This window comes from Anser anser (genome assembly GCF_964211835.1).
Source record: "Anser anser genome assembly, contig: HAP1_SCAFFOLD_426, whole genome shotgun sequence".
Classification (NCBI taxonomy): domain Eukaryota; kingdom Metazoa; phylum Chordata; class Aves; order Anseriformes; family Anatidae; genus Anser; species Anser anser.
The window spans coordinates 13,510-41,474 of record NW_028153479.1 but is presented as its reverse complement, the minus strand read 5'-3'; the positions used below and the strand labels follow the sequence as shown (position 1 = coordinate 41,474).

General features: G+C 58.4%; 2 protein-coding genes across 6 annotated transcripts; both read right to left on the bottom strand.

Moving 5' to 3' along the window:
* Positions 1-106: 106 nt before the first annotated feature.
* LOC310892086 (uncharacterized protein) lies at positions 107-27,819 on the bottom strand. Its single transcript, XM_083854257.1, has 20 exons — positions 27,679-27,819; positions 25,112-25,408; positions 24,405-24,746; positions 23,692-23,796; positions 21,998-23,619; positions 21,527-21,601; positions 21,155-21,220; positions 20,646-20,717; positions 20,275-20,346; positions 19,814-19,915; positions 18,692-18,799; positions 18,150-18,221; positions 17,959-18,060; positions 16,843-16,950; positions 16,301-16,372; positions 16,110-16,211; positions 2,900-3,001; positions 2,433-2,540; positions 1,465-1,616; positions 107-446 (listed from the first exon to the last, which is right to left on the bottom strand). Exons 5-20 carry the CDS (start codon positions 22,104-22,106, stop codon positions 111-113), a joined length of 1,758 nt encoding a protein of 585 aa, XP_083710383.1. The 5' UTR covers positions 22,107-23,619; positions 23,692-23,796; positions 24,405-24,746; positions 25,112-25,408; positions 27,679-27,819; the 3' UTR covers positions 107-110.
* LOC310892087 (snRNA-activating protein complex subunit 2-like) lies at positions 6,335-11,009 on the bottom strand. 5 transcript variants are annotated; one of them, XR_014577866.1, is made up of 8 exons: positions 10,762-10,993; positions 10,007-10,126; positions 9,866-9,931; positions 9,069-9,239; positions 8,198-8,494; positions 7,491-7,832; positions 6,778-6,882; positions 6,335-6,705 (listed from the first exon to the last, which is right to left on the bottom strand). XR_014577866.1 is itself a non-coding variant. In XM_083854260.1 (5 exons), the coding sequence occupies exons 1-5, from the start codon at positions 10,957-10,959 to the stop codon at positions 8,681-8,683; spliced, it is 576 nt and encodes a 191-aa protein (XP_083710386.1). In that variant the 5' UTR covers positions 10,960-10,994; the 3' UTR covers positions 8,519-8,680. The 5 variants fall into 5 exon arrangements, 3 of the variants coding, with proteins under 3 accessions (XP_083710386.1, XP_083710385.1, XP_083710384.1); XR_014577865.1 differs by lacking the exon at positions 10,007-10,126 and having other exon boundaries at positions 10,762-10,995; XM_083854260.1 differs by lacking the exons at positions 6,335-6,705; positions 6,778-6,882; positions 7,491-7,832; positions 8,198-8,494 and adding an exon at positions 8,519-8,701 and having other exon boundaries at positions 10,762-10,994.
* Positions 27,820-27,965: the final 146 nt, after the last annotated feature.

The following is a 27,965-nucleotide window of genomic DNA, read 5'->3' as shown; positions in this document are numbered from 1 at the left end:
GGCTGACCCCCAGCACCGAGGACCCTCAGGCTTACTTGTCGATCAGTCACAAAGTCCTTCTGTGGGTTCCTGGGTGTCGCTGTACATAAGACCCGGACTGCTGTGCTGTATTACACAATATTTATTGGAAGTGTGGCCAAGGCTGCATCCCGGGGGGGGCTGCCCCAGCCCTTGGAAGAGGGTGGAGGGGGCCGTGGAGGTGGTGTCTGTGTCCACGAGGACTGGGGGCTGCTGGGCCGGTCGTGCACCTTCCACTGATCCGCTGCCGGGCTTGGGGGCCGTGGAGGCCGGGCTGGTGGCAGGCGGGCCGCTCTTCCAGGCACTGATGGTGGCTGCTGGCATCGGGCCTGGCTCTCAGGCGTACCACGGTGGTCAGGCTGCCTGTAGGGGCTCACGGAGCGGCTGCGGGTGTCAATGTCTGGGCTGCCTGGGCTGCGGCGAGGCGCCTGCGGAGACAGGAACTTGCTGAGGCCGTGCTGCGGCTGCGGTGCCAGGCGGGTGCGAGGCAGCAGGGTGCAGGCACCCGGCTGTGCGTGAGCTGTGGGCACACAGTGCTCTGTGCAGAAAACAGGGTGCCCTGTGCCCTCGGCTGGGACTCTGCTCCCCTCCACATCCTGCCCCAGCTTGTCTCCTCCCCAGCGCCTCGCCAGCCATCCTGACCTGCCTGCTCTGCACGTGCTGTCCCAGCAAGAAGACCTGGCCCCCGCAGAGACAGGGGTCCACAGCCGGGCTCAGCACGACCGGGTCCCAACAGCCACCGGCTGCCCTTTTTCAGAGCGCCTTGCAAGGACCAGTACTCAGCTCCCTGCCCGGCCCTGGCCCTGGCCCAACAAGGTGACGGCCTCGGCTCCCTGTTCGGGGAGGTGCTGCCCATCCGCTCTTTGGGATGTGTAATTAAACACACAAGCTCTGTGTGTGCTGAGGACACGCACGCTGGCAGCGCTCAGGTGCGGCTGTGACACACCGACTGCCCCTCTCCAAGGCAATGCCCGCAGCTGGCAGGGCTCATCCCCATGCTCCCAGTAGCTGGCACACCTTGGCTGAGGCGGACACCTGCAATTCAGGGCATCCCAGAACAGGGTGCCTTGTGCTGGGGGGGAACTGGCACTGCTGCGCTTCTCTCTCTGATGGCACCCTCTCTCAGCTCCTGCATTTCTCTTCCTGACCTCGCTTTGCCTACGGCTGTCCCTGGCTCTGCTCTTGCTGCGGAAGGGCCAAGCTTCGCTAAGACCAGCAACAGAAAAATGGGCTCCAGAACAGAATGCCCAGGAATTAGAGGCCACCTAAAGCACTGGACAGCAGAAATTTCAGAAGAGTCTGGTCAAAAACTAACTGCTCACTTCACAATACGCTAACGACAACTGCTTCCTGGCTGGCAGCAGCCACATAATAATGTTGACAAAGATACGGTAACGAATTTGGGAGGGGGAGAGGAGGAGAGGGAGCGGGGGAACAACAACTCACTGATTTTTCTGCCTCCAACGCCGAATACTCACGCACCCAGCACGCAACTATCACAAGCAGGAGGGGAGCCACGAATACCACAGTGACTGCTATGCCGAAACTTAGGAAATCTTGGGGCTTCGCAGTGTTTGCATTGTTCTCCCCATCCACGCCTGCAAGAACAATTGTGGACATTGCTGTGTCCTGCGCACTACTGGTAATCTCACCGGAGGTCTGACATTGCCAGGAAGTGTTCTGTTTCATTTGGTTAGCATCTTTGAGCAAGTGAAAATCCTCAGGCCGCAATGCTTCCTGAGGTTCAGCAGAAGCTGGGGAATCTGCCAAAGGCACTGCAACTCAAGGCACTCTGGAGCCTCCCTTTTGCCTCTCAGCTTTGTTTTCCCTCCATCCTTTGTTTCCCCTGCCATAATGCTGAGGGCCCAGTGTCTCAGGTTTGCTCCCCCAGCTCTTTGGAGTTCTAAAAGGTCTTAGGCGCTTGCCCACCTTCGCTGCTCGAGGCACACTCGGAGCCTTAGGGACAAAACTGAACAAAATTCGGGAGCCCAGGAGTGCCAGTGAGGCAGTGCCCCATCTGCACTGAGTCAGGGCACCACTCTGGGCCTCAGCTCACAGGAGGGGTCCCGTTTCCCATCGTCTGCTCAGTGGGCTTCTGACGGCCTCGTTCCCCCAAGAGCAAGGTTCCAAAATCCCTGGGAACTGGGTGCGCTGGGAGGTGACCCCTCTCTAGCCACAGCCACAGAGCTTTGTGAGCGTCTCTCCGCTGCACTGCTCTCACGTGCTGTCACAGCCCGGGGAAGACAGCCATCCTCAGGGAGCCACTCCTGCCTTCCTCTGCAACACTTGCTGCCTACTGACACTCTTGGGTTTGGCTGCTGACATGAGCTGCAAGAGCGGGTACCAGGGCAAGAACCTGCACACGCATGCTGGTTCTGGTTGGTGACAGCGGATGACCAAGAAACAGCCTTTACCTGGTGGGGCAGTTGACTTCACTGGCTCTGTCCTTTTGCCAGGGAGCGGCAGCGTGCGACCGCTTCCTCGCCAAAGCACCTCCGTCAGCACAGTCTCTCTAACCAGCTCTTTAGAAAGAAAGCAGGACAGTGTGACTACAAGGAACTGCTCCTCCTTGAACCATATTCTGGGCACAGCTGCAAGCACACACCAGTTGCTGCTGGCTGGATACCAATGTTTGCACGGAACAGCTCGGACCACTTATGGTAGTGCTGGGCTAGCAGCTGCCCTGGGACACGGCGTGACCCACAAGCGGCAGCAGAGGCTCTCGGCCTTCTCTGGCGCTCACCAGTGCCTGCCAGGTGTGAAATTGAGTGTCTCCGCTCTGATCCATCCCTTCCTGCTGTGCAGGTTACGGTGTGTCCACACATGGATTTAGAACCTCAGCTTCCCAAGTCTTATGGCGGACAGAGTGAAATATACCCACCAGGTGCTGCCTTCTCGAAGTACTTTCTGATTTTCCCTGTGATGTGAGAGGACCTCAGGGAAGGTTTTACTCTTTCAGCTTTATCCTTTGCTCTTAGAGGACCTGAAGAGAAAGTAGGAAGTTAACTTTGGCACCAGTGCAATTTGGAGAAGCAGGGCTTCGTTTGTGAAGTCAGTGAAATGACTTCCCACCCCTGGGATACCAGCTGGGCTCCAGCGCAGGAAGCAGCCGAGGATCTGGCAAAGCCCTCCCTGGGGACACTTCTGCAACCAAAGCCCCGTGAGAAGTTTCTGTCCCAGCGCCATCTACATCAATAGCTCGGTAGGAGAGCATACCAGGGCTCGTGCCTTGACAGGGCACACACACGTGCCGGTCTATACCCTCCCACCTGCAGAGATGCCTGGCTGACGTTTGGGCTTTGAGCTGGCAGCTCTCAAAGGAAGTCAAAAGCCACAACTTACCCAGGCCATCTCCCAGAGCTTCAGTCCTGGAACCCATCTGGGAGCCTGGATCACCTTCGCCTTCGGTCCCATCTGTAAACACAAGTGGAGTCCCTCCTGTGAACTACGCCAACATACTCCTTCTGACCAGAGTGACAGAGAATGCGGTTCAAAGAGGGGACTGCTCCACGGCACTCGTCTCTCCCTGCCACTCCAGAGCATCTTGCAAACAGTTGCTGGGTGCCTGCAGTGGCACCGTGCTGGTACAAACTAAGCGTGCGTGGAGCTGCCCGGAGAAGGGCCCTCCCCGTGCCCACCCCAGGTCTCAACTCAAGCGCAAGGTGCCTGCTGGCTCTGCAGCACCTAGATGCTCCTGCCTTCCGCTGACTTACCTGGCAGATTAACCTGAGGCTCGTGGTCCACATCAGGCTGAGGTGTCGAGTAGCCAGAGCCTACGAGAACTGCTGCAATCAAGCACAGAAGAGAAACATTCCCCGTGCATGGTGTGATCTACCTCTTCCTTAGTGACCTGCAGCGACTGGAGGGGGCTCAGGCAAGGATGTGGGACCCAGACACGAGCCAGGATTTCCAAAGCCGCAAAGGGGCCTGCTGAGCTGGAGGCTCCCTCTTGGCCTCTTCCCAAATCCTCTCTCCAGGCTGTGCGCAACACCCCGCAGGGACCACGCCGCCAAAGATGTGGCCCCTCAGGTGTTTCTTACGGGAAGATCTCTGCTGGACACAAAGGAAGACCCCACTGCAGGGGGAGCGTGCAGACCCCGGGAAAAATGATCATCCATGTTTGTCATGGAGAAGCCCCCTGGCCAGTGAGCAGCTGAACCCTTGCTGAGCTAGCTCAACAAACCGTTAACAAACAGCAAGGAAATGAACACGGACAACTTACCACCTGGGGGACCCATACTGGCAGGCTCAGGAGCAGGATTCCATGGAGGCACTTGACCAGTACTGCCTGTGGGCACAAGTGGGATCAGACACAGGTAAGGGGAGCTTCCATTGCCTCTTGGGGCCTGCCTCTTCCTCAGTGACCGGGAGGCACTGGCTGGGGCTCAGGTAATGACATGGCCCAAACAGGAAGAAAAGCCTGGGTTCTTCCCTCTCTGTGGAGAGGGGCAGGGGTGGCATCTCTCCAAGTGAAGAAATATTCAGGGCTCATTTGTGCAAGCCCCCTCACGGCACAAACGCGCTTGGAAGACCCTGAATAAACTATTACAGCCCATTAGCCATCTTCCTTCAAGGAAGCACACTCGCAACGTACCTCGGGGATCCTCCTGAGGCTCCAAACCGTGATCCAGCTGAGAAGCTGGATATCGAGAGCCAACATCGTCATCATCTAAAATCAAGCAGAGATGAGAGACGTTGCCATGGCATGCTGTGCTCTCCCTCTTCCCCAGCACCCTGCAGTGACTGAGGGGGCTGAGGCAATGTCACGGGACAAAGATGCAGGTGGAAATTTCCCAAGAGGGGCCAGCGGCCTCAGCCCCACAGGGGCTCAGACCCGGGCTTCTCGGCCCCAGCGCCGCTCCCGGCCCCCCCGGCAGGAAACAACCCCGCAGCAGCCACGGCCCCACCGTGCCACCCTGCGGGGCTTCTGCCTCCTGCCTGCCCCCTGCCCGCGGTGCCCGCCCGGCCCTGCTGCCATCCCGTCCCCGTCCCCTCCATCCATACGCGTGCCGCGCAGCACCATGCCGCCCAGGGTTTGGTGTTGGCCCCGGCCCTGCCCACCCACCTGCTCCCGGTGGTCGCCATGGCGCAGCCTGGGCACCCCGGGCACACAGGGCCACCAGGAGGAGGAAGAGGACGCAGGCAGGGGCCGTGGCTCCCCACACTCGCACCATGCTTCCACCACCGCCGCTGCAGCTGCAGCTACTGCTGCTGTCAGGACCGGTGCGGAGCAGTGCCTGTGGGCTGGCCCAGCGTCACAATGGGGTGTCGGGATGTCACGGCCCAGCACTGCATCACCGAGAGGTATTGTGACCTCGCAGCCCTCCCGGTGTCACGGAGCAGCGTTGGGACCTCATGGCCCGGCAGCACGCTCCCTCCCCTCTATCGATTCTTTCTCATCCACTGCTGGCTGCCGGGGGCTGAGGGCATGGCAGAAAGAGGCTGGAGGGGAAGGAAGGCTGCGAGGTGGAGATAAGGCCGCGGAGGACAGGAGAGAGCGGTTCCGCTATCCTCATATCTCACAGCCTCATACTGCCCCAAAGTCGCTCTGTATCCCATCGGCAGGGTCGCCATCTCCTTCCTGCCCCCATATCCCTCCCCAGCAGCCTGCCGTATCCCCAAAGCCCCCTGTCCTTAGTGCCATCCATAGCCAGATTTCCCAGCGCGCCCCCATCAGCTCAGGTTCCCGTATTGATCACGCAGCTTCCCCACATCCCTGCATTCCCCTCATATCCAGTGCTGGTGGCATGCCATATCCCATAGCCCCGCACATGCCCCAAATATCCACCACTCACTCCTTAACGTCCCACCCCAATATCCCCCCAGTTCCCTGTACGCCACCCCCAGGGGCTCAAATGCCACCTCCACATTTTCACACGTTCCCAGTCTCTGCATTTCCAGCATCCTCCTGTTGCAGCCCCACAGCTCCCACGTATATGGGCTATGGGACATTCCCCTCCAAAAGCCCAAACACCAGAGCCCCCAGCCACCCACCCCACCTGCAGCGGCTCTCCCACCCCTCCCTGGATGCCCTAACATCCCTAACACACCGGGACAACCAGGCGAGGTGACAGCGGTGGCCATCCAGTTAATGACCCGCACAAGGGCTTGTTCTGATTTGGGGGCTCTCCTTCCACCTTTTTTCTTCTCCTTCACCTCTCCAACCTGCTCTTCCCACCGTCGTGCCCTCCTCGATGCTCCTGGCATCCCTTTTCTTCCCCATCCCTCTCTCACTCTGTCTCAGCCTCTGTCCATGCTTTCATTTTTCACTCACACTGTTTGTCTCTCCATTTCATTTCTCACCCTTTCTCACTCCTTTCTTTTTCCTCACAATTTCCATTTTTATTTCTGGTCTTTCTTCATTTTCTCTTTCACAATCACCCTTCCCGACAACGTCCATGTCTCCTCCCTCCCCTCTACCACGTGAAACGACCCCTTTCTACTTCTTTCATCCTCCCAGGAACCGTTTCTTGCTTTGTTTTCCCACAGGTGAGCACCTGTTTGGCTGCACACCAGTCTTTTGGGATGCGTCTTCAGCAGGGAGCGGTCTTTAGGGGGTGGAATCGCCCACAGCATCTTCCTCTCATTAGTGTTCCTCATACTTATTCTCCTCCTGAAGGGTGTGTGGGGATCTGGCGTGCAGCTGGGAGATCCCGGCAGGGCTGGCTCCAGACAGGAACGAGGCGTCTGCGGGAAGGAGCGAGGTGGGTGGTGGGGAGCCCAAAGGTGGGGCGATTCCCCCCTCAGCTCAGGGTGTACCTTTGGTTCTCCCCCGGGCCCAGAAGAAGAGGAGGATGAGGCTGTTGATGGTGAGGAAGCAGCCGCCCACAACCAGGAGCCGTAGAAGAAGGAAGCAGCTCTTCCCTGCAAGAGGGTGGGACAGGTTAGGAGATGTAGACACAGTTCATGCGTGCTGACGGAGGGAAGGCTGTGAGCATCGTTCCGCCACCATCTCTCTTTCCCTTTCCCCACCCCTCCGTCTCCAGGCATTCTGCTCAGGTCCTGAGTGCTGAACACCCAAAGACTTTCCCCGCTTGCTTGGCTCTGCAGGAGGCACTGAGAAATTTGGGAACAATGGCTCGGGAGGCCAAGGAGAGGCTGCTGAGCCATAAAGGTGGACAGAGGGATGCTCGATACTTGTTTGGGGTGGTTGGGGTGATGGAAGGGCTGAGAGGGAGGGAGAGGTGGGTGCAAGACTGGGTGGGCTGAGTCATGGACAGAAGGATGGTGATCGGATAGATAGAGCAGCTGCCCGGTGCAAAAATCAGCTAGTTTGGAGAGGAATGTACAGGGACTGGAATGGAATCGTTTCAGGAAAAAATGGAGAGAGGGAGGGACAGACGGATGGACAGATGGAGAGAGGGATGGTTTAATGGGCTGGTTACTGGATGGATGGATGGGTGGATGGATGGGTGGGTTGGTGGTGGATGGACTGACAGATTGTTAGGTGGGTGGATGGATGGCCAGCTCACCTTTCTTTTGGGCATTTATACTGATAGACACGGCTTGGCTTGTGAAGGACGGGATCCACCTCTCAGGCTTTTTTTCCTCATACTTGCAGGTAAAGTTTCCACTCTGTTGGGGACCAGCACGTGGGAGCTGGAGGACCATGGAAGTCCTTAAATTGCCCCCGTGATCTGCTGCATTGTCCTCAGAGCCTTCTGTCGTAGGGAGGACCTCTTGGCCATCCCTGTAGAAGTGAAACCTCCGTACAGTGGCGTCTCCAGGGGCCTTACAGATGATGCTCAGGAGATCTCCTGCCATCACCTCTCCCAGCGGGGACTCCACCATCAGCAGGGGCTGGGGAAGGTGGTCTGAGAAAAGGGGAGGAATAAATGGAGACGTAGCAATAAGGACAGCACAAACGGATCTCCAGTTGTTTGCCTTCCCACTGCATGCAGCAAAGCTTGGGATTGTAGGCTTCCTGCCACGACATGAGAAGAGCGCCAGTGGCAGCCACCTTCCAGACCATGCTGGTCCCAGAAAGATAAATCCTCCACCCAGAAATCCTACTGATTTTGGCGATGGGCTGGGTTAAACCACAAAGCCCACCAATCCTGATTTCCAGGTGAGTTGTCACATTGCGGGGCGATAGCTGACACCCACGTTTGGGCATCTGAATAGTTCTCAGAGAGGAGGGAGAAAGCAGAGAGAAAGATAAAGAAATCACACAGCTCACCTCCAATCTTGATCACCAGTTTTTCGCTGGTTGGGGATATGAGCTGCTTCCGACCTCGCTTGAGGGAATAGCTGCAGAAATGTGGCCCCCTGTGTTGCATTCGGGAGAGGACGAACTCAAACGTGTAGTTATTCGCCGAGCTAAATCCTGAAACTGCCCAGCCAGCCTCGCCAAAAATTTGGTACGTCAGCTTCCCAGTGATGCTGGGGGGAGTGGTGCACACCAGCGTGACAGCGTCTCCAAAGAAATATTCCTTCTGTCCCTGCAGCACCCAGAGGGTCGGGGCAGGGACTGCGGCTGGGGGATAGAGAGGGAGACAGGCAGGGGGGACGGAGGTGAGGTGCAAGGAGCAGAGGCAGAAGGGACTAACTCCACGCAAAGAAAAGAAACTGGCTTTCATTTCAAGGAATACAATAAAGCACAGAGGGGACCTCGTAAAGCAGAAATGTCTCTGGGCTAGGACTCATTTTATCTCCTTGGGATTCAGCACAAGGTTGCGTCCCGCTGCGGGAAGTGATGAAAGAAAGGAGACTGCAAAAACCCTTTCCACACCCTGGGCAGCTTTGCCATGCCGGCAGAAATGTCCTTAATGTGCTTTCAAGCAATTTTATTTTTTTTTGCTGCAACTTGGTAATTTATGAAAATAGGAAATGGGGAAGGGGGGTTGAAAAGGCTAAGGGTGAAGGGTAAAACCCGTCGCTGATGCTCCTCCACAGCAGCCACTGGGAAAACACGTTTGGTCTCCACCTCCCTACCTGCCCCCAGCTGCAAACCCTACAAAAATACCATTGACCCACACCCAAAATAGGAGGAGCAGGTGTGGGAAGGAGAGGGCCGGGAAGGGGTTGGGTCTCAAGGGGTTTCCACTCACCACCAGTGTGTTGACACGAGGCAGGACCTCAACAAAGTGAGATAACGAAAAATCCCCAGCACCCAATTTCACCACTGGGTTGTTATGGGGAGGGGGAATGAGGCTGAGGGTCTCCCAGACAGTCACACCTGTGGGACCCCAAATCCAGCCGTGCCCCCAGCAGCTCAGCCCCTGTTTAAGGAGACCCCAGAGGAGTTACCTTCCTCGGAGACCATCTGGCGATGTTAAGGCCCCCCCCCCCCAGATTACTAAGACTCCCCCTCCCCAAGCCATTAAGGACCCTCCCTTTTAACCCCATTTTATCCCCCAATTTAACCCCCCCCACTTTACCCCCACCCCCCCATTTTACCCCCAGCCCCCCCCATTTTAACCCCCCTTTAACCCCAACCCCCCAAATTTTCCCCCAACCCCCCCAATTTACTCCCCCTTTACCCCCAACCCCCCCATTTTACCCCCCCCACTTTATCCCCAACCCCCCCCCCCCACTTTACCCTCACCCCCCTTGTCCCACCCCCCCCAATTTGGGCTCCCCCATTTAACCCCCCCCTCATTTTACGCCCAACCCCCCCACTTTACCCCACCCCCCCATTTTACCCCCGGTCCCCCCCCCCAATTTACCCCCAGCCCCCATTTAACCCCCCCCATTTTACCCTCACCCCCCTCATTTGAAACCCCCAATTTACCCCTGAACCCCCCCAACTTACCCCTGAACCCCCCCAATTTACCCCCGACCTCCCCCAATCTACCCCCACCCCCCCATTTACCCCCACCCCCCCCACTTTTACCCCCCCCCCCACCTGCGAAAACGCCGCCGCCGCCTCCTCCACGCCCTCCGCCAGCGTCTGTGCCAGCTCCAGCCACACCTGGAGGGGGGGGGAGGCGAAAACCCACAAATATGACCCCCCCGTGTCCCCCCCCCTGGGGCGGGGGGTCCTCACCTCGATGGGGGCCGGGCGCCGGGCGCGGCGGCGCCGCTGCTCCTCCAGGCAGGCGCGGTGCTGGGTGCCCACGGCCTCGCGCGCCGCCCGGCCCCGCAGCCGCGACACCAGGCCGAGGATCTTTGCCGGGGGGGGGGGCACAGGAATTAGGGACCCCCCCCTCAAATACCCCATAGCCCCCCCCCAAAAATATCCCGTAGTTCCAGCCCCCGGGAGCTGCCACCCACCCCGACCCCGTAGGACCCACTGATATGCCCCCCCCCCCATTGCCACCCCAAAACCCCCCGTTGCCCCCCCCCGTGTACCCCCAGCCCCCCCCCGTGCACCCCCCCCATCCCCATGTACCCCCCCATTTCCCCCCGGTGCACCCCCAGACCCCCCCCCATCCCACTGTACCCCCCCCTTGGCCCCCCCATGTACCTTGGGGTACGCAGGGACCCAGGACCCCCCCGGGGACCCCCCCAAGCCCCCTCCCCGAGGAATTGGGGACCCAGGACCCCTTCCAACCCCCCCCCAAGGACCCCCCCGTGTTATTAAGGACCACCCCCCCCCCCACGGGCATATTAAGGGACCCCCCCCAAGCCATTAAGGACCCTCTCCAGGAGTCCCCCCCCCTCCCCAAGCCCCCCCCCCCAGATTACTAAGGCCCCCCCCAAGCCATTAAGGACCCTCCCTGAGACCCCCCCAAGCATATTAAGGACCCCCCCCGGGCCATTAAGCCCCCCCCAGGCCATTAAGCCCCCCCCCGGGCCCACCTCGGCCTCGCTCCGCCGGGGGAGGCTCTCCCGCAGCGGCCGGGCCTGGAGCTCCGGGAGGCCGAGGGCGGCCTGGGCCCGCAGCGCCGCCAGCAGCGATCGCTTCTCCCGCAGCGACCAGGCCGCGGCCCGGGGCCTCCCCGCCGGGGCCTCGGCGAAGCGGGCCGGGACCAGGCGGGGCCGGGGGGGAGGCTTCATGGCGCGGGGAGATGGCGTCAGGGCGACGAAACGGGGTGGAAACGGGGGGAGCTGGGAGGGAACGGCCCGCCGGGGGGTGCTGGGAGATGTGGTTCGGGGGGGGAGGAGAAAGGGACAGCAGGTCTACCCAAAGGCTGCTGCTGGGAGGCTTCATTAGGGGCGTAATTAGGGTTAGGGTCGGGGTTGTTTGGAGAGAGAAGGCGCAGGGTCCCGTTGTGTGGGGGGGTTGTGTAAAGGCTCCCCAAGGGAGATCAGGTCTACCCAAAGGCTTCTGCTGGGAGGCTTAATTAGGGGTGTAATTAGGGTTAGGGTCAGGGTTGTTTGGAGAGAGAAGGCGCAGAGTCCTGTTGTGTGTGGGGCTGTGTAAAGGCTCCCAAAGGGAGGTCAGGTCTACCCAAAGGCTGCTGCTGGGAGGCTTAATTAGGGGCGTAATTAGGGTTAGGGTCGGGGTTGTTCAGAAAGAAGGCGCAGGGTCCTGTTGTGTGTGGGGTTGTGTAAAGGCTCCCCAAGGGAGATCAGGTCTACCCAAAGGCTTCTGCTGGGAGGCTTAATTAGGGGCGTAATTAGGGTTACATTTAGGGTAGTTTGGAGAGAGAGAAGGCGCAGGGTCCCGTTGTGTGGGGGGGTTGTGTAAAGGCTCCCCAAGGGAGATCAGGTCTACCCAAAGGCTTCCGTTGGGAGGCTTAATTAGGGGCGTAATTAGGGTTAGGGTCAGGGTTGTTTGGAGAGAGAAGGCGCAGAGTCCTGTTGTGTGTGGGGCTGTGTAAAGGCTCCCAAAGGGAGGTCAGGTCTACCCAAAGGCTTGGGTTGGGAGGCTTAATTAGGAGTGTAATTAGGGTTAGGGTCGGGGTTGTTCAGAAAGAAGGCGCAGAGTCCTGTTGTGTGTGGGGTTGAGTAAAGGCTCCCAAAGGGAGGTCAGGTATACCCAGTGGATTCCGTTGGGTGGCTTAATTAGGGGCGTAATTAGGGTTAGGGTCAGGGTTGTTTGGAGAGAGAGAAGGCGCAGAGTCCTGTTGCGTGTGGGGCTGTGTAAAGGCTCCCAAAGGGAGGTCAGGTCTACCCAAAGGCTTGGGTTGACAGGCTTAATTAGGGGTGTAATTAGGGTTAGGCTTAATATCCTGGGGGGGGGGTTGGGGGGGTCCCAGGGAGGATCCTTAATGGCTTGGGGGGGGGGGGTCTTAGTGGCTATGGGGGGGGCCTTAATTAGGGTTAGGGTCTGGAGAGAGAGAAGGCGCAGAGTCCTGTTGTGTGGGGTTGCATAAAGGCTCCCCAGGGGAGTTCAGGTGTACCCAAAGGCTTCGGAATGGGGGCACTTTTTGATGGGAGAATCGGGGGACTGCTCCACGGCACTCGTCTCTCCCTTCCACTCAAGAGCGCCTTGCAGACGGCTGCTGGGCACCTGCAGTGGCACCGTGCTGGTACAAAAGTAAGCGTGTGTGGAGCATGCTGCGATCTACCTCTTCCTTAGTGACCTGCAGCGACTGGAGGGGGCTGAGGCAATGAAGCTCCGTGCTGTTCCCTCGGGCCCCCAGAGAGAAGAGATCAGCGCCTGCCCCTCCACTCCCCTCCTCAGGAAGCTGAGGGCCGCCGTGAGGCCTCCCCTCAGTCGCCTCTTTCTACCTCTAGTCTTAATAGCTGTTGTTCCACTCAGGATGGTAGTGCAGCAAAAAGAAGTATATTACACACTGTTTGCATGATGTAAAGAAATAAATAAAAAACACCACAATCTGGTAAAAACTGAGCTGAGCCTGTCCTTTAAAAAGGGGAGAATATGCTACGGAAAGGAAGAGCTGTCTTTGTAATTGCTCAGCCACTCAATCTTGCTATCGTCACCAGTGAAAAGCCGTTCTCCCCGTGTGCTGTGCCCTCGTGAAACCCCCCTCCCCAGAGCAGAGCATCCAGCTGTGGGGCCCAGCACAAGGGAGACTTGGGCAATGAGCTGGGATTTTTTTCTTCTACCCCTTGAGGAGAGCTGAGCCGTGGGAGCGTTGGCATGGGGCGCCCTGGCCAAAATCGGCCATCCGTGCAGGGTCAGGACCTGAGGAGGGCTGGCTGTGGGGAGCCTGGCCTCGGCCCAGGATCAGGAAGGGCCCGCGCTTGTGTGTGGCTGCGGCACTGCCAGTTTGAGCAGGGGGTTCTCGGGTGAGCGCTGTGCAGGGTCGCTGCCGCGCTCACAGCCCTTCTGTCTGCTCCTGCTGTGCTGCTCCCCAGCTCCCTTCCCCTGCGTTCCCTGCATGGTGGGCACAGTCTGGCTGACCCCCAGCACCGAGGACCCTCAGGCTTACTTCTCGATCAGTCACAAAGTCCTGCTGTGGGTTCCTGGGTGTCGCTGTACATAAGACCCGGACTGCTGTGCTGTATTATTCAATATTTATTGAAAGTGTGGCCAAGGCTGCACCCCGGGGGGGCCTGCCCCAGCCCTTGGAGGAGGTTGGGGGGGGCCGTGGGGGCGGCGTCTGTGCCCACGAGGACTGGTGGGTACTGGGCCGGTCGTGCACCTTCCACTGATCCGCTGCCGGGCGTGGGGGCCGTGGAGGCCGGGCTGGTGGCAGGCGGGCCGCTCTTCCAGGCACTGATGGTGGCCGCTGGCGTCGGGCCTGGCTCTCAGGCGTACCACGGTGGTCAGGCTGCCTGTACGGGCTCACGGAGCGGCTGCGGGTGTCAATGTCTGGGCTGCCTGGGCTGCGGCGAGGCGCCTGCGGAGACAGGAACTTGCTGAGGCCGTGCTGCGGCTGCGGTGCCAGGCGGGTGCGAGGCAGCAGGGTGCAGGCACCCGGCTGTGCATGAGCTGTGGGCACACAGTGCTCTGTGCAGAAAACAGGGTGCCCTGTGCCCTCGGCTGGGACTCTGCTCCCCTCCACATCCTGCCCCAGCTTGTCTCCTCCCCAGCGCCTCGCCAGCCATCCTGACCTGCCTGCTCTGCACGTGCTGTCCCAGCAAGAAGACCTGGCCCCCGCAGAGACAGGGGTCCACAGCCGGGCTCAGCACGACCGGGTCCCAACAGCCACCGGCTGCCCTTTTTCAGAGCGCCTTGCAAGGACCAGTACTCAGCTCCCTGCCCGGCCCTGGCCCTGGCCCAACAAGGTGACGGCCTCGGCTCCCTGTTCGGGGAGGTGCTGCCCATCCGCTCTTTGGGATGTGTAATTAAACACACAAGCTCTGTGTGTGCTGAGGACACGCACGCTGGCAGCGCTCAGGTGCGGCTGTGACACACCGACTGCCCCTCTCCAAGGCAATGCCCGCAGCTGGCAGGGCTCATCCCCATGCTCCCAGTAGCTGGCACACCTTGGCTGAGGCGGACACCTGCAATTCAGGGCATCCCAGAACAGGGTGCCTTGTGCTGGGGGGGAACTGGCACTGCTGCGCTTCTCTCTCTGATGGCACCCTCTCTCAGCTCCTGCATTTCTCTTCCTGACCTCGCTTTGCCTACGGCTGTCCCTGGCTCTGCTCTTGCTGCGGAAGGGCCAAGCTTCGCTAAGACCAGCAACAGAAAAATGGGCTCCAGAACAGAATGCCCAGGAATTAGAGGCCACCTAAAGCACTGGACAGCAGAAATTTCAGAAGAGTCTGGTCAAAAACTAACTGCTCACTTCACAATACGCTAACGACAACTGCTTCCTGGCTGGCAGCAGCCACATAATAACGTTGACAAAGATACGGTAACGAATTTGGGAGGGGGAGAGGAGGAGAGGGAGCGGGGGAACAACAACTCACTGATTTTTATGCCTCCAACGCCGGATAAGCACGCACGCAGCACACAACTATCAAAAACAGGAGGGGAGCCGAGAATGCCACAGTGCCTGCTATCCAGGAACTTAGGAAATATTGGCGCTTCGCAGTGTTTGCATTGTTCTCCCCATCCACGCCTGCAAGAACAATTGTGGACATTGCTGTGTCCTGCGCACTACTGGTAATCTCACCGGAGGTCTGACATTGCCAGGAAGTGTTCTGTTTCATTTGGTTAGCATCTTTGAGCAAGTGAAAATCCTCAGGCCGCAATGCTTCCTGAGGTTCAGCAGAAGCTGGGGAATCTGCCAAAGGCACTGCAACTCAAGGCACTCTGGAGCCTCCCTTTTGCCTCTCAGCTTTGTTTTCCCTCCATCCTTTGTTTCCCCTGCCATAATGCTGAGGGCCCAGTGTCTCAGGTTTGCTTCCCCAGCTCTTTGGAGTTCTAAAAGTTCTTAGGCGCTTGCCCACCTTCGCTGCTCGAGGCACACTCGGAGCCTTAGGGACAAAACTGAACAAAATTCGGGAGCCCAGGAGTGCCAGTGAGGCAGTGCCCTGTTTGCACTGGGTCAGGGCATCACTCTGGGCCTCAGCTCACAGGAGGGGTCCCGTTTCCCATCGTCTGCTCAATGGGCTTCTGACGGCCTCGTTCCCCCAAAAGCAAGGTTCCAAAATCCCTGGGAACTGGGTGCGCTGGGAGGTGACCCCTCTCTAACCACAGCCACAGAGCTTTGTGAGCGTCTCTCCGCTGCACTGCTCTCACATGCTGTCACAGCCCGGGGAAGACAGCCATCCTCAGGGAGCCACTCCTGCCTTCCTCTGCAACACTTGCTGCCTACTGACACTCTTGGGTTTGGCTGCTGACATGAGCTGCAAGAGCGGGTACCAGGGCAAGAACCTGCACACGCATGCTGGTTCTGGTTGGTGACAGCGGATGACCAAGAAACAGCCTTTATCTGGTGGGGCAGTTGACTTCACTGGCTCTGTCCTTTTGCCAGGGAGCGGCAGCGTGCGACCGCTTCCTCGCCAAAGCACCTCCGTCAGCACAGTCTGTCTAACCAGCCCTTTAGAAAGAAAGCAGGACAGTGTGACTACAAGGAACTGCTCCTCCTTGAACCATATTCTGGGCACAGCTGCAAGCACACACCAGTTGCTGCTGGCTGGATACCAATGTTTGCACGGAACAGCTCGGACCACTTATGGTAGTGCTGGGCTAGCAGCTGCCCCTGGGACACGGCGTGACCCACAAGCGGCAGCAGAGGCTCTCGGCCTTCTCTGGCGCTCACCAGTGCCTGCCAGGTGTGAAATTGAGTGTCTCCGCTCTGATCCATCCCTTCCTGCTGTGCAGGTTACGGTGTGTCCACACATGGATTTAGAACCTCAGCTTCCCAAGTCTTATGGCGGACAGAGTGAAATATACCCACCAGGTGCTGCCTCCTCTAACTCCTTTATGAGATCCTCTATGATGTCAGGGGATGTTGGGGAAGATTTTCTTATTTCAGCATTGTCCTTTGCTCTTAGAGGACCTGAACAGAAAGTAGGAAGTTAACTTTGGCACCAGTGCAATTTGGAGAAGCAGGGCTTAGTTTGTGAAGTCAGTGAAATGACTTCCCACCCCTGGGATACCAGCTGGGCTCCAGCGCAGGAAGCAGCCGAGGGTCTGGCAAAGCCCTCCCTGGGGACACTTCTGCAACCAAAGCCCCGTGAGAAGTTTCTGTCACATCGACACCTACATCAGTAGCTCTATGGCAGTGCCCTGTTTGCACTGGGTCAGGGCATCACTCTGGGCCTCAGCTCACAGGAGGGGTCCCGTTTCCCATCGTCTGCTCAATGGGCTTCTGACGGCCTCGTTCCCCCAAGAGCAAGGTTCCAAAATCCCTGGGAACTGGGTGCGCTGGGAGGTGACCCCTCTCTAGCCACAGCCACAGAGCTTTGTGAGCGTCTCTCCGCTGCACTGCTCTCACATGCTGTCACAGCCCGGGGAAGACAGCCATCCTCAGGGAGCCACTCCTGCCTTCCTCTGCAACACTTGCTGCCTACTGACACTCTTGGGTTTGGCTGCTGACATGAGCTGCAAGAGCGGGTACCAGGGCAAGAACCTGCACACGCATGCTGGTTCTGGTTGGTGACAGCGGATGACCAAGAAACAGCCTTTACCTGGTGGGGCAGTTGACTTCACTGGCTCTGTTCTTTTGCCAGGGAGCGGCAGCGTGCGACCGCTTCCTCGCCAAAGCACCTTCTTCGGCACAGTCTCTCTAACCAGCCCTTTAGAAAGAAAGCAGGACAGTGTGACCCTAAGGAACCGCTCCTCCTTTCGAGGACGGTATCTTTGAAAGGTAGTGCTTCTCAAAAGACATCCCTAAAGTTTAGAAGCTACGGCCTGGGCTTCTGGGGGAGGTACTCACTACTCCAAACAACATGTCATTCACAAAGAAAAATCTAAGTGTTCGACTCCTGGCAGTCTACCAGCACAGACAGCAAAATCTGGCCTGCTGCGAGACCAGGAGATTGCAGGAGATCTTCTTGTTCACATCGCACATAGTGCATTTTTGGCACACTGCAAGATGTTGCTCAATTCGTGCCTTCAAAGAGGACAGAAAAAAGCTGCATCCAGTTCAGAGGCAGGAACAGCCCTTCTGAGAAGCATGTCCATCCCATCATGCTGACTCCATCCCATGGGAAGGGCAAGAGTCACACACATCAGGCTGAGCCGCAAGCTCTTGAACCATGTTGTGGGCACAGTTGTGGGCATCAGGGAAGAGCCCACAGTCCCCAAACAAGAGGAGAAGCACAGCCAAGTCATTTGAAACCCAACTAGAATTGGACAGCTAAATCAGCTGAAACTGAGGTAAGCGCCAAGGGTGCTTTTCCCCTGCAGTGACATGTGTCTCCCGGCAAATGAGACAGCAAGGACTGCTTGGGCTGTGCCTCCTGCCTTGAACTCGCCCAGCTGCAAGCAGCGCTGTGCAGGAGCTGAACACAAGTTCAGCAGAAGCCCTTTGCTGCTGGCTGGATACCAATGTTTGCACGGAACAGCTCGGACCACTTATGGTAGTGCTGGGCTAGCAGCTGCCCCTGGGACACGGCGTGACCCACAAGCGGCAGCAGAGGCTCTCGGCCTTCTCTGGCGCTCACCAGTGCCTGCCAGGTGTGAAATTGAGTGTCTCCGCTCTGATCCATCCCTTCCTGCTGTGCAGGTTACGGTGTGTCCACACATGGATTTAGAACCTCAGCTTCCCAAGTCTTATGGCGGACAGAGTGAAATATACCCACCATGTGCTGCCTCGTCTAACTCCTTTATGAGATCCTCTATGATGTCAGGGGATGTTGGGGAAGATTTTCTTATTTCAGCATTGTCCTTTGCTCTTAGAGGACCTGAACAGAAAGTAGGAAGTTAACTTTGGCACCAGTGCAATTTGGAGAAGCAGGGCTTAGTTTGTGAAGTCAGTGAAATGACTTCCCACCCCTGGGATACCAGCTGGGCTCCAGCGCAGGAAGCAGCCGAGGGTCTGGCAAAGCCCTCCCTGGGGACACTTCTGCAACCAAAGCCCCGTGAGAAGTTTCTGTCACATCGACACCTACATCAGTAGCTCTATGGCAGTGCCCTGTTTGCACTGAGTCAGGGCATCACTCTGGGCCTCAGCTCACAGGAGGGGTCCCGTTTCCCATCGTCTGCTCAATGGGCTTCTGACGGCCTCGTTCCCCCAAGAGCAAGGTTCCAAAATCCCTGGGAACTGGGTGCGCTGGGAGGTGACCCCTCTCTAGCCACAGCCACAGAGCTTTGTGAGCGTCTCTCCGCTGCACTGCTCTCACGTGCTGTCACAGCCCGGGGAAGACAGCCATCCTCAGGGAGCCACTCCTGCCTTCCTCTGCAACACTTGCTGCCTACTGACACTCTTGGGTTTGGCTGCTGACATGAGCTGCAAGAGCGGGTACCAGGGCAAGAACCTGCACACGCATGCTGGTTCTGGTTGGTGACAGCGGATGACCAAGAAACAGCCTTTACCTGGTGGGGCAGTTGACTTCACTGGCTCTGTTCTTTTGCCAGGGAGCGGCAGCGTGCGACCGCTTCCTCGCCAAAGCACCTTCTTCGGCACAGTCTCTCTAACCAGCCCTTTAGAAAGAAAGCAGGACAGTGTGACCCTAAGGAACCGCTCCTCCTTTCGAGGACGGTATCTTTGAAAGGTAGTGCTTCTCAAAAGACATCCCTAAAGTTTAGAAGCTACGGCCTGGGCTTCTGGGGGAGGTACTCACTACTCCAAACAACATGTCATTCACAAAGAAAAATCTAAGTGTTCGACTCCTGGCAGTCTACCAGCACAGACAGCAAAATCTGGCCTGCTGCGAGACCAGGAGATTGCAGGAGATCTTCTTGTTCACATCGCACATAGTGCATTTTTGGCACACTGCAAGATGTTGCTCAATTCGTGCCTTCAAAGAGGACAGAAAAAAGCTGCATCCAGTTCAGAGGCAGGAACAGCCCTTCTGAGAAGCATGTCCATCCCATCATGCTGACTCCATCCCATGGGAAGGGCAAGAGTCACACACATCAGGCTGAGCCGCAAGCTCTTGAACCATGTTGTGGGCACAGTTGTGGGCATCAGGGAAGAGCCCACAGTCCCCAAACAAGAGGAGAAGCACAGCCAAGTCATTTGAAACCCAACTAGAATTGGACAGCTAAATCAGCTGAAACTGAGCTGAAACTAAGCGCCAAGGGTGCTTTTCCCCTGCAGTGACATGTGTCTCCCGGCAAATGAGACAGCAAGGACTGCTTGGGCTGTGCCTCCTGCCTTGAACTCGCCCAGCTGCAAGCAGCGCTGTGCAGGAGCTGAACACAAGTTCAGCAGAAGCCCTTTGCTGCTGGCTGGATACCAATGTTTGCACGGAACAGCTCGGACCACTTATGGTAGTGCTGGGCTAGCAGCTGCCCCTGGGACACGGCGTGACCCACAAGCGGCAGCAGAGGCTCTCGGCCTTCTCTGGCGCTCACCAGTGCCTGCCAGGTGTGAAATTGAGTGTCTCCGCTCTGATCCATCCCTTCCTGCTGTGCAGGTTACGGTGTGTCCACACATGGATTTAGAACCTCAGCTTCCCAAGTCTTATGGCGGACAGAGTGAAATATACCCACCAGGTGCTGCCTCCTCTAACTCCTTTATGATCTCCTCTACGATGTCAGGGGATGTTGGGGAAGATTTTCTTATTTCAGCATTGTCCTTCGCTCTTAGAGGACCTGAACAGAAAGTAGGAAGTTAACTTTGGCACCAGTGCAATTTGGAGGACCAGGGCTTCGTTTGTGAAGTCAGTGAAATGACTTCCCACCCCTGGGATACCAGCTGGGCTCCAGCGCAGGAAGCAGCCGAGGATCTGGCAAAGCCCTCCCTGGGGACACTTCTGCAACCAAAGCCCCGTGAGAAGTTTCTGTCCCAGCGCCATCTACATCAATAGCTCGGTAGGAGAGCATACCAGGGCTCGTGCCTTGACAGGGCACACACACGTGCCGGTCTATACCCTCCCACCTGCAGAGATGCCTGGCTGACGTTTGGGCTTTGAGCTGGCAGCTCTCAAAGGAAGTCAAAAGCCACAACTTACCCAGGCCATCTCCCAGAGCTTCAGTCCTGGAACCCATCTGGGAGCCTGGATCACCTTCGCCTTCGGTCCCATCTGTAAACACAAGTGGAGTCCCTCCTGTGAACTACGCCAACATACTCCTTCTGACCAGAGTGACAGAGAATGCGGTTCAAAGAGGGGACTGCTCCACGGCACTCGTCTCTCCCTGCCACTCCAGAGCATCTTGCAAACAGTTGCTGGGTGCCTGCAGTGGCACCGTGCTGGTACAAACTAAGCGTGCGTGGAGCTGCCCGGAGAAGGGCCCTCCCCGTGCCCACCCCAGGTCTCAACTCAAGCGCAAGGTGCCTGCTGGCTCTGCAGCACCTAGATGCTCCTGCCTTCCGCTGACTTACCTGGCAGATTAACCTGAGGCTCGTGGTCCACATCAGGCTGAGGTGTCGAGTAGCCAGAGCCTACGAGAACTGCTGCAATCAAGCACAGAAGAGAAACATTCCCCGTGCATGGTGTGATCTACCTCTTCCTTAGTGACCTGCAGCGACTGGAGGGGGCTCAGGCAAGGATGTGGGACCCAGACACGAGCCAGGATTTCCAAAGCCGCAAAGGGGCCTGCTGAGCTGGAGGCTCCCTCTTGGCCTCTTCCCAAATCCTCTCTCCAGGCTGTGCGCAACACCCCGCAGGGACCACGCCGCCAAAGATGTGGCCCCTCAGGTGTTTCTTACGGGAAGATCTCTGCTGGACACAAAGGAAGACCCCACTGCAGGGGGAGCGTGCAGACCCCGGGAAAAATGATCATCCATGTTTGTCATGGAGAAGCCCCCTGGCCAGTGAGCAGCTGAACCCTTGCTGAGCTAGCTCAACAAACCCTTAACAAACAGCAAGGAAATGAACACGGACAACTTACCACCTGGGGGACCCATACTGGCAGGCTCAGGAGCAGGATTCCATGGAGGCACTTGACCAGTACTGCCTGTGGGCACAAGTGGGATCAGACACAGGTAAGGGGAGCTTCCATTGCCTCTTGGGGCCTGCCTCTTCCTCAGTGACCGGGAGGCACTGGCTGGGGCTCAGGTAATGACATGGCCCAAACAGGAAGAAAAGCCTGGGTTCTTCCCTCTCTGTGGAGAGGGGCAGGGGTGGCATCTCTCCAAGTGAAGAAATATTCAGGGCTCATTTGTGCAAGCCCCCTCACGGCACAAACGCGCTTGGAAGACCCTGAATAAACTATTACAGCCCATTAGCCATCTTCCTTCAAGGAAGCACACTCGCAACGTACCTCGGGGATCCTCCTGAGGCTCCAAACCGTGATCCAGCTGAGAAGCTGGATATCGAGAGCCAACATCGTCATCATCTAAAATCAAGCAGAGATGAGAGACGTTGCCATGGCATGCTGTGCTCTCCCTCTTCCCCAGCACCCTGCAGTGACTGAGGGGGCTGAGGCAATGTCACGGGACAAAGATGCAGGTGGAAATTTCCCAAGAGGGGCCAGCGGCCTCAGCCCCACAGGGGCTCAGACCCGGGCTTCTCGGCCCCAGCGCCGCTCCCGGCCCCCCCGGCAGGAAACAACCCCGCAGCAGCCACGGCCCCACCGTGCCACCCTGCGGGGCTTCTGCCTCCTGCCTGCCCCCTGCCCGCGGTGCCCGCCCGGCCCTGCTGCCATCCCGTCCCCGTCCCCTCCATCCATACGCGTGCCGCGCAGCACCATGCCGCCCAGGGTTTGGTGTTGGCCCCGGCCCTGCCCACCCACCTGCTCCCGGTGGTCGCCATGGCGCAGCCTGGGCACCCCGGGCACACAGGGCCACCAGGAGGAGGAAGAGGACGCAGGCAGGGGCCGTGGCTCCCCACACTCGCACCATGCTTCCACCACCGCCGCTGCAGCTGCAGCTACTGCTGCTGTCAGGACCGGTGCGGAGCAGTGCCTGTGGGCTGGCCCAGCGTCACAATGGGGTGTCGGGATGTCACGGCCCAGCACTGCATCACCGAGAGGTATTGTGACCTCGCAGCCCTCCCGGTGTCACGGAGCAGCGTTGGGACCTCATGGCCCGGCAGCACGCTCCCTCCCCTCTATCGATTCTTTCTCATCCACTGCTGGCTGCCGGGGGCTGAGGGCATGGCAGAAAGAGGCTGGAGGGGAAGGAAGGCTGCGAGGTGGAGATAAGGCCGCGGAGGACAGGAGAGAGCGGTTCCGCTATCCTCATATCTCACAGCCTCATACTGCCCCAAAGTCGCTCTGTATCCCATCGGCAGGGTCGCCATCTCCTTCCTGCCCCCATATCCCTCCCCAGCAGCCTGCCGTATCCCCAAAGCCCCCTGTCCTTAGTGCCATCCATAGCCAGATTTCCCAGCGCGCCCCCATCAGCTCAGGTTCCCATATTGATCACGCAGCTTCCCCACATCCCTGCATTCCCCTCATATCCAGTGCTGGTGGCATGCCATATCCCATAGCCCCGCACATGCCCCAAATATCCACCACTCACTCCTTAACGTCCCACCCCAATATCCCCCCAGTTCCCTGTACGCCACCCCCAGGGGCTCAAATGCCACCTCCACATTTTCACACGTTCCCAGTCTCTGCATTTCCAGCATCCTCCTATTGCAGCCCCACAGCTCCCACGTATATGGGCTATGGGACATTCCCCTCCAAAAGCCCAAACACCAGAGCCCCCAGCCACCCACCCCACCTGCAGCGGCTCTCCCACCCCTCCCTGGATGCCCTAACATCCCTAACACACCGGGACAACCAGGCGAGGTGACAGCGGTGGCCATCCAGTTAATGACCCGCACAAGGGCTTGTTCTGATTTGGGGGCTCTCCTTCCACCTTTTTTCTTCTCCTTCACCTCTCCAACCTGCTCTTCCCACCGTCGTGCCCTCCTCGATGCTCCTGGCATCCCTTTTCTTCCCCATCCCTCTCTCACTCTGTCTCAGCCTCTGTCCATGCTTTCATTTTTCACTCACACTGTTTGTCTCTCCATTTCATTTCTCACCCTTTCTCACTCCTTTCTTTTTCCTCACAATTTCCATTTTTATTTCTGGTCTTTCTTCATTTTCTCTTTCACAATCACCCTTCCCGACAACGTCCATGTCTCCTCCCTCCCCTCTACCACGTGAAACGACCCCTTTCTACTTCTTTCATCCTCCCAGGAACCGTTTCTTGCTTTGTTTTCCCACAGGTGAGCACCTGTTTGGCTGCACACCAGTCTTTTGGGATGCGTCTTCAGCAGGGAGCGGTCTTTAGGGGGTGGAATCGCCCACAGCATCTTCCTCTCATTAGTGTTCCTCATACTTATTCTCCTCCTGAAGGGTGTGTGGGGATCTGGCGTGCAGCTGGGAGATCCCGGCAGGGCTGGCTCCAGACAGGAACGAGGCGTCTGCGGGAAGGAGCGAGGTGGGTGGTGGGGAGCCCAAAGGTGGGGCGATTCCCCCCTCAGCTCAGGGTGTACCTTTGGTTCTCCCCCGGGCCCAGAAGAAGAGGAGGATGAGGCTGTTGATGGTGAGGAAGCAGCCGCCCACAACCAGGAGCCGTAGAAGAAGGAAGCAGCTCTTCCCTGCAAGAGGGTGGGACAGGTTAGGAGATGTAGACACAGTTCATGCGTGCTGACGGAGGGAAGGCTGTGAGCATCGTTCCGCCACCATCTCTCTTTCCCTTTCCCCACCCCTCCGTCTCCAGGCATTCTGCTCAGGTCCTGAGTGCTGAACACCCAAAGACTTTCCCCGCTTGCTTGGCTCTGCAGGAGGCACTGAGAAATTTGGGAACAATGGCTCGGGAGGCCAAGGAGAGGCTGCTGAGCCATAAAGGTGGACAGAGGGATGCTCGATACTTGTTTGGGGTGGTTGGGGTGATGGAAGGGCTGAGAGGGAGGGAGAGGTGGGTGCAAGACTGGGTGGGCTGAGTCATGGACAGAAGGATGGTGATCGGATAGATAGAGCAGCTGCCCGGTGCAAAAATCAGCTAGTTTGGAGAGGAACGTACAGGGACTGGAATGGAATCGTTTCAGGAAAAAATGGAGAGAGGGAGGGACAGACGGATGGACAGATGGAGAGAGGGATGGTTTAATGGGCTGGTTACTGGATGGATGGATGGGTGGATGGATGGATGGGTTGGTGGTGGATGGACTGACAGATTGTTAGGTGGGTGGATGGATGGCCAGCTCACCTTTCTTTTGGGCATTTATACTGATAGACACGGCTTGGCTTGTGAAGGACGGGATCCACCTCTCAGGCTTTTTTTCCTCATACTTGCAGGTAAAGTTTCCACTCTGTTGGGGACCAGCACGTGGGAGCTGGAGGACCATGGAAGTCCTTAAATTGCCCCCGTGATCTGCTGCATTGTCCTCAGAGCCTTCTGTCGTAGGGAGGACCTCTTGGCCATCCCTGTAGAAGTGAAACCTCCGTACAGTGGCGTCTCCAGGGGCCTTACAGATGATGCTCAGGAGATCTCCTGCCATCACCTCTCCCAGCGGGGACTCCACCATCAGCAGGGGCTGGGGAAGGTGGTCTGAGAAAAGGGGAGGAATAAATGGAGACGTAGCAATAAGGACAGCACAAACGGATCTCCAGTTGTTTGCCTTCCCACTGCATGCAGCAAAGCTTGGGATTGTAGGCTTCCTGCCACGACATGAGAAGAGCGCCAGTGGCAGCCACCTTCCAGACCATGCTGGTCCCAGAAAGATAAATCCTCCACCCAGAAATCCTACTGATTTTGGCGATGGGCTGGGTTAAACCACAAAGCCCACCAATCCTGATTTCCAGGTGAGTTGTCACATTGCGGGGCGATAGCTGACACCCACGTTTGGGCATCTGAATAGTTCTCAGAGAGGAGGGAGAAAGCAGAGAGAAAGATAAAGAAATCACACAGCTCACCTCCAATCTTGATCACCAGTTTTTCGCTGGTTGGGGATATGAGCTGCTTCCGACCTCGCTTGAGGGAATAGCTGCAGAAATGTGGCCCCCTGTGTTGCATTCGGGAGAGGACGAACTCAAACGTGTAGTTATTCGCCGAGCTAAATCCTGAAACTGCCCAGCCAGCCTCGCCAAAAATTTGGTACGTCAGCTTCCCAGTGATGCTGGGGGGAGTGGTGCACACCAGCGTGACAGCGTCTCCAAAGAAATATTCCTTCTGTCCCTGCAGCACCCAGAGGGTCGGGGCAGGGACTGCGGCTGGGGGATAGAGAGGGAGACAGGCAGGGGGGACGGAGGTGAGGTGCAAGGAGCAGAGGCAGAAGGGACTAACTCCACGCAAAGAAAAGAAACTGGCTTTCATTTCAAGGAATACAATAAAGCACAGAGGGGACCTCGTAAAGCAGAAATGTCTCTGGGCTAGGACTCATTTTATCTCCTTGGGATTCAGCACAAGGTTGCGTCCCGCTGCGGGAAGTGATGAAAGAAAGGAGACTGCAAAAACCCTTTCCACACCCTGGGCAGCTTTGCCATGCCGGCAGAAATGTCCTTAATGTGCTTTCAAGCAATTTTATTTTTTTTTGCTGCAACTTGGTAATTTATGAAAATAGGAAATGGGGAAGGGGGGTTGAAAAGGCTAAGGGTGAAGGGTAAAACCCGTCGCTGATGCTCCTCCACAGCAGCCACTGGGAAAACACGTTTGGTCTCCACCTCCCTACCTGCCCCCAGCTGCAAACCCTACAAAAATACCATTGACCCACACCCAAAATAGGAGGAGCAGGTGTGGGAAGGAGAGGGCCGGGAAGGGGTTGGGTCTCAAGGGGTTTCCACTCACCACCAGTGTGTTGACACGAGGCAGGACCTCAACAAAGTGAGATAACGAAAAATCCCCAGCACCCAATTTCACCACTGGGTTGTTATGGGGAGGGGGAATGAGGCTGAGGGTCTCCCAGACAGTCACACCTGTGGGACCCCAAATCCAGCCGTGCCCCCAGCAGCTCAGCCCCTGTTTAAGGAGACCCCAGAGGAGTTACCTTCCTCGGAGACCATCTGGCGATGTTAAGGCCCCCCCCCCCCAGATTACTAAGACTCCCCCTCCCCAAGCCATTAAGGACCCTCCCTTTTAACCCCATTTTATCCCCCAATTTAACCCCCCCCACTTTACCCCCACCCCCCCATTTTACCCCCAGCCCCCCCCATTTTAACCCCCCTTTAACCCCAACCCCCCAAATTTTCCCCCAACCCCCCCAATTTACTCCCCCTTTACCCCCAACCCCCCCATTTTACCCCCCCCACTTTATCCCCAACCCCCCCCCCCCCACTTTACCCTCACCCCCCTTGTCCCACCCCCCCCAATTTGGGCTCCCCCATTTAACCCCCCCCTCATTTTACGCCCAACCCCCCCACTTTACCCCACCCCCCCATTTTACCCCCGGTCCCCCCCCCCAATTTACCCCCAGCCCCCATTTAACCCCCCCCATTTTACCCTCACCCCCCTCATTTGAAACCCCCAATTTACCCCTGAACCCCCCCAACTTACCCCTGAACCCCCCCAATTTACCCCCGACCTCCCCCAATCTACCCCCACCCCCCCATTTACCCCCACCCCCCCCACTTTTACCCCCCCCCCCACCTGCGAAAACGCCGCCGCCGCCTCCTCCACGCCCTCCGCCAGCGTCTGTGCCAGCTCCAGCCACACCTGGAGGGGGGGGGAGGCGAAAACCCACAAATATGACCCCCCCGTGTCCCCCCCCCTGGGGCGGGGGGTCCTCACCTCGATGGGGGCCGGGCGCCGGGCGCGGCGGCGCCGCTGCTCCTCCAGGCAGGCGCGGTGCTGGGTGCCCACGGCCTCGCGCGCCGCCCGGCCCCGCAGCCGCGACACCAGGCCGAGGATCTTTGCCGGGGGGGGGGGCACAGGAATTAGGGACCCCCCCCTCAAATACCCCATAGCCCCCCCCCAAAAATATCCCGTAGTTCCAGCCCCCGGGAGCTGCCACCCACCCCGACCCCGTAGGACCCACTGATATGCCCCCCCCCCCATTGCCACCCCAAAACCCCCCGTTGCCCCCCCCCGTGTACCCCCAGCCCCCCCCCGTGCACCCCCCCCATCCCCATGTACCCCCCCATTTCCCCCCGGTGCACCCCCAGACCCCCCCCCATCCCACTGTACCCCCCCCTTGGCCCCCCCATGTACCTTGGGGTACGCAGGGACCCAGGACCCCCCCGGGGACCCCCCCAAGCCCCCTCCCCGAGGAATTGGGGACCCAGGACCCCTTCCAACCCCCCCCCAAGGACCCCCCCGTGTTATTAAGGACCACCCCCCCCCCCACGGGCATATTAAGGGACCCCCCCCAAGCCATTAAGGACCCTCTCCAGGAGTCCCCCCCCCTCCCCAAGCCCCCCCCCCCCCAGATTACTAAGGCCCCCCCCAAGCCATTAAGGACCCTCCCTGAGACCCCCCCAAGCATATTAAGGACCCCCCCCGGGCCATTAAGCCCCCCCCAGGCCATTAAGCCCCCCCCCGGGCCCACCTCGGCCTCGCTCCGCCGGGGGAGGCTCTCCCGCAGCGGCCGGGCCTGGAGCTCCGGGAGGCCGAGGGCGGCCTGGGCCCGCAGCGCCGCCAGCAGCGATCGCTTCTCCCGCAGCGACCAGGCCGCGGCCCGGGGCCTCCCCGCCGGGGCCTCGGCGAAGCGGGCCGGGACCAGGCGGGGCCGGGGGGGAGGCTTCATGGCGCGGGGAGATGGCGTCAGGGCGACGAAACGGGGTGGAAACGGGGGGAGCTGGGAGGGAACGGCCCGCCGGGGGGTGCTGGGAGATG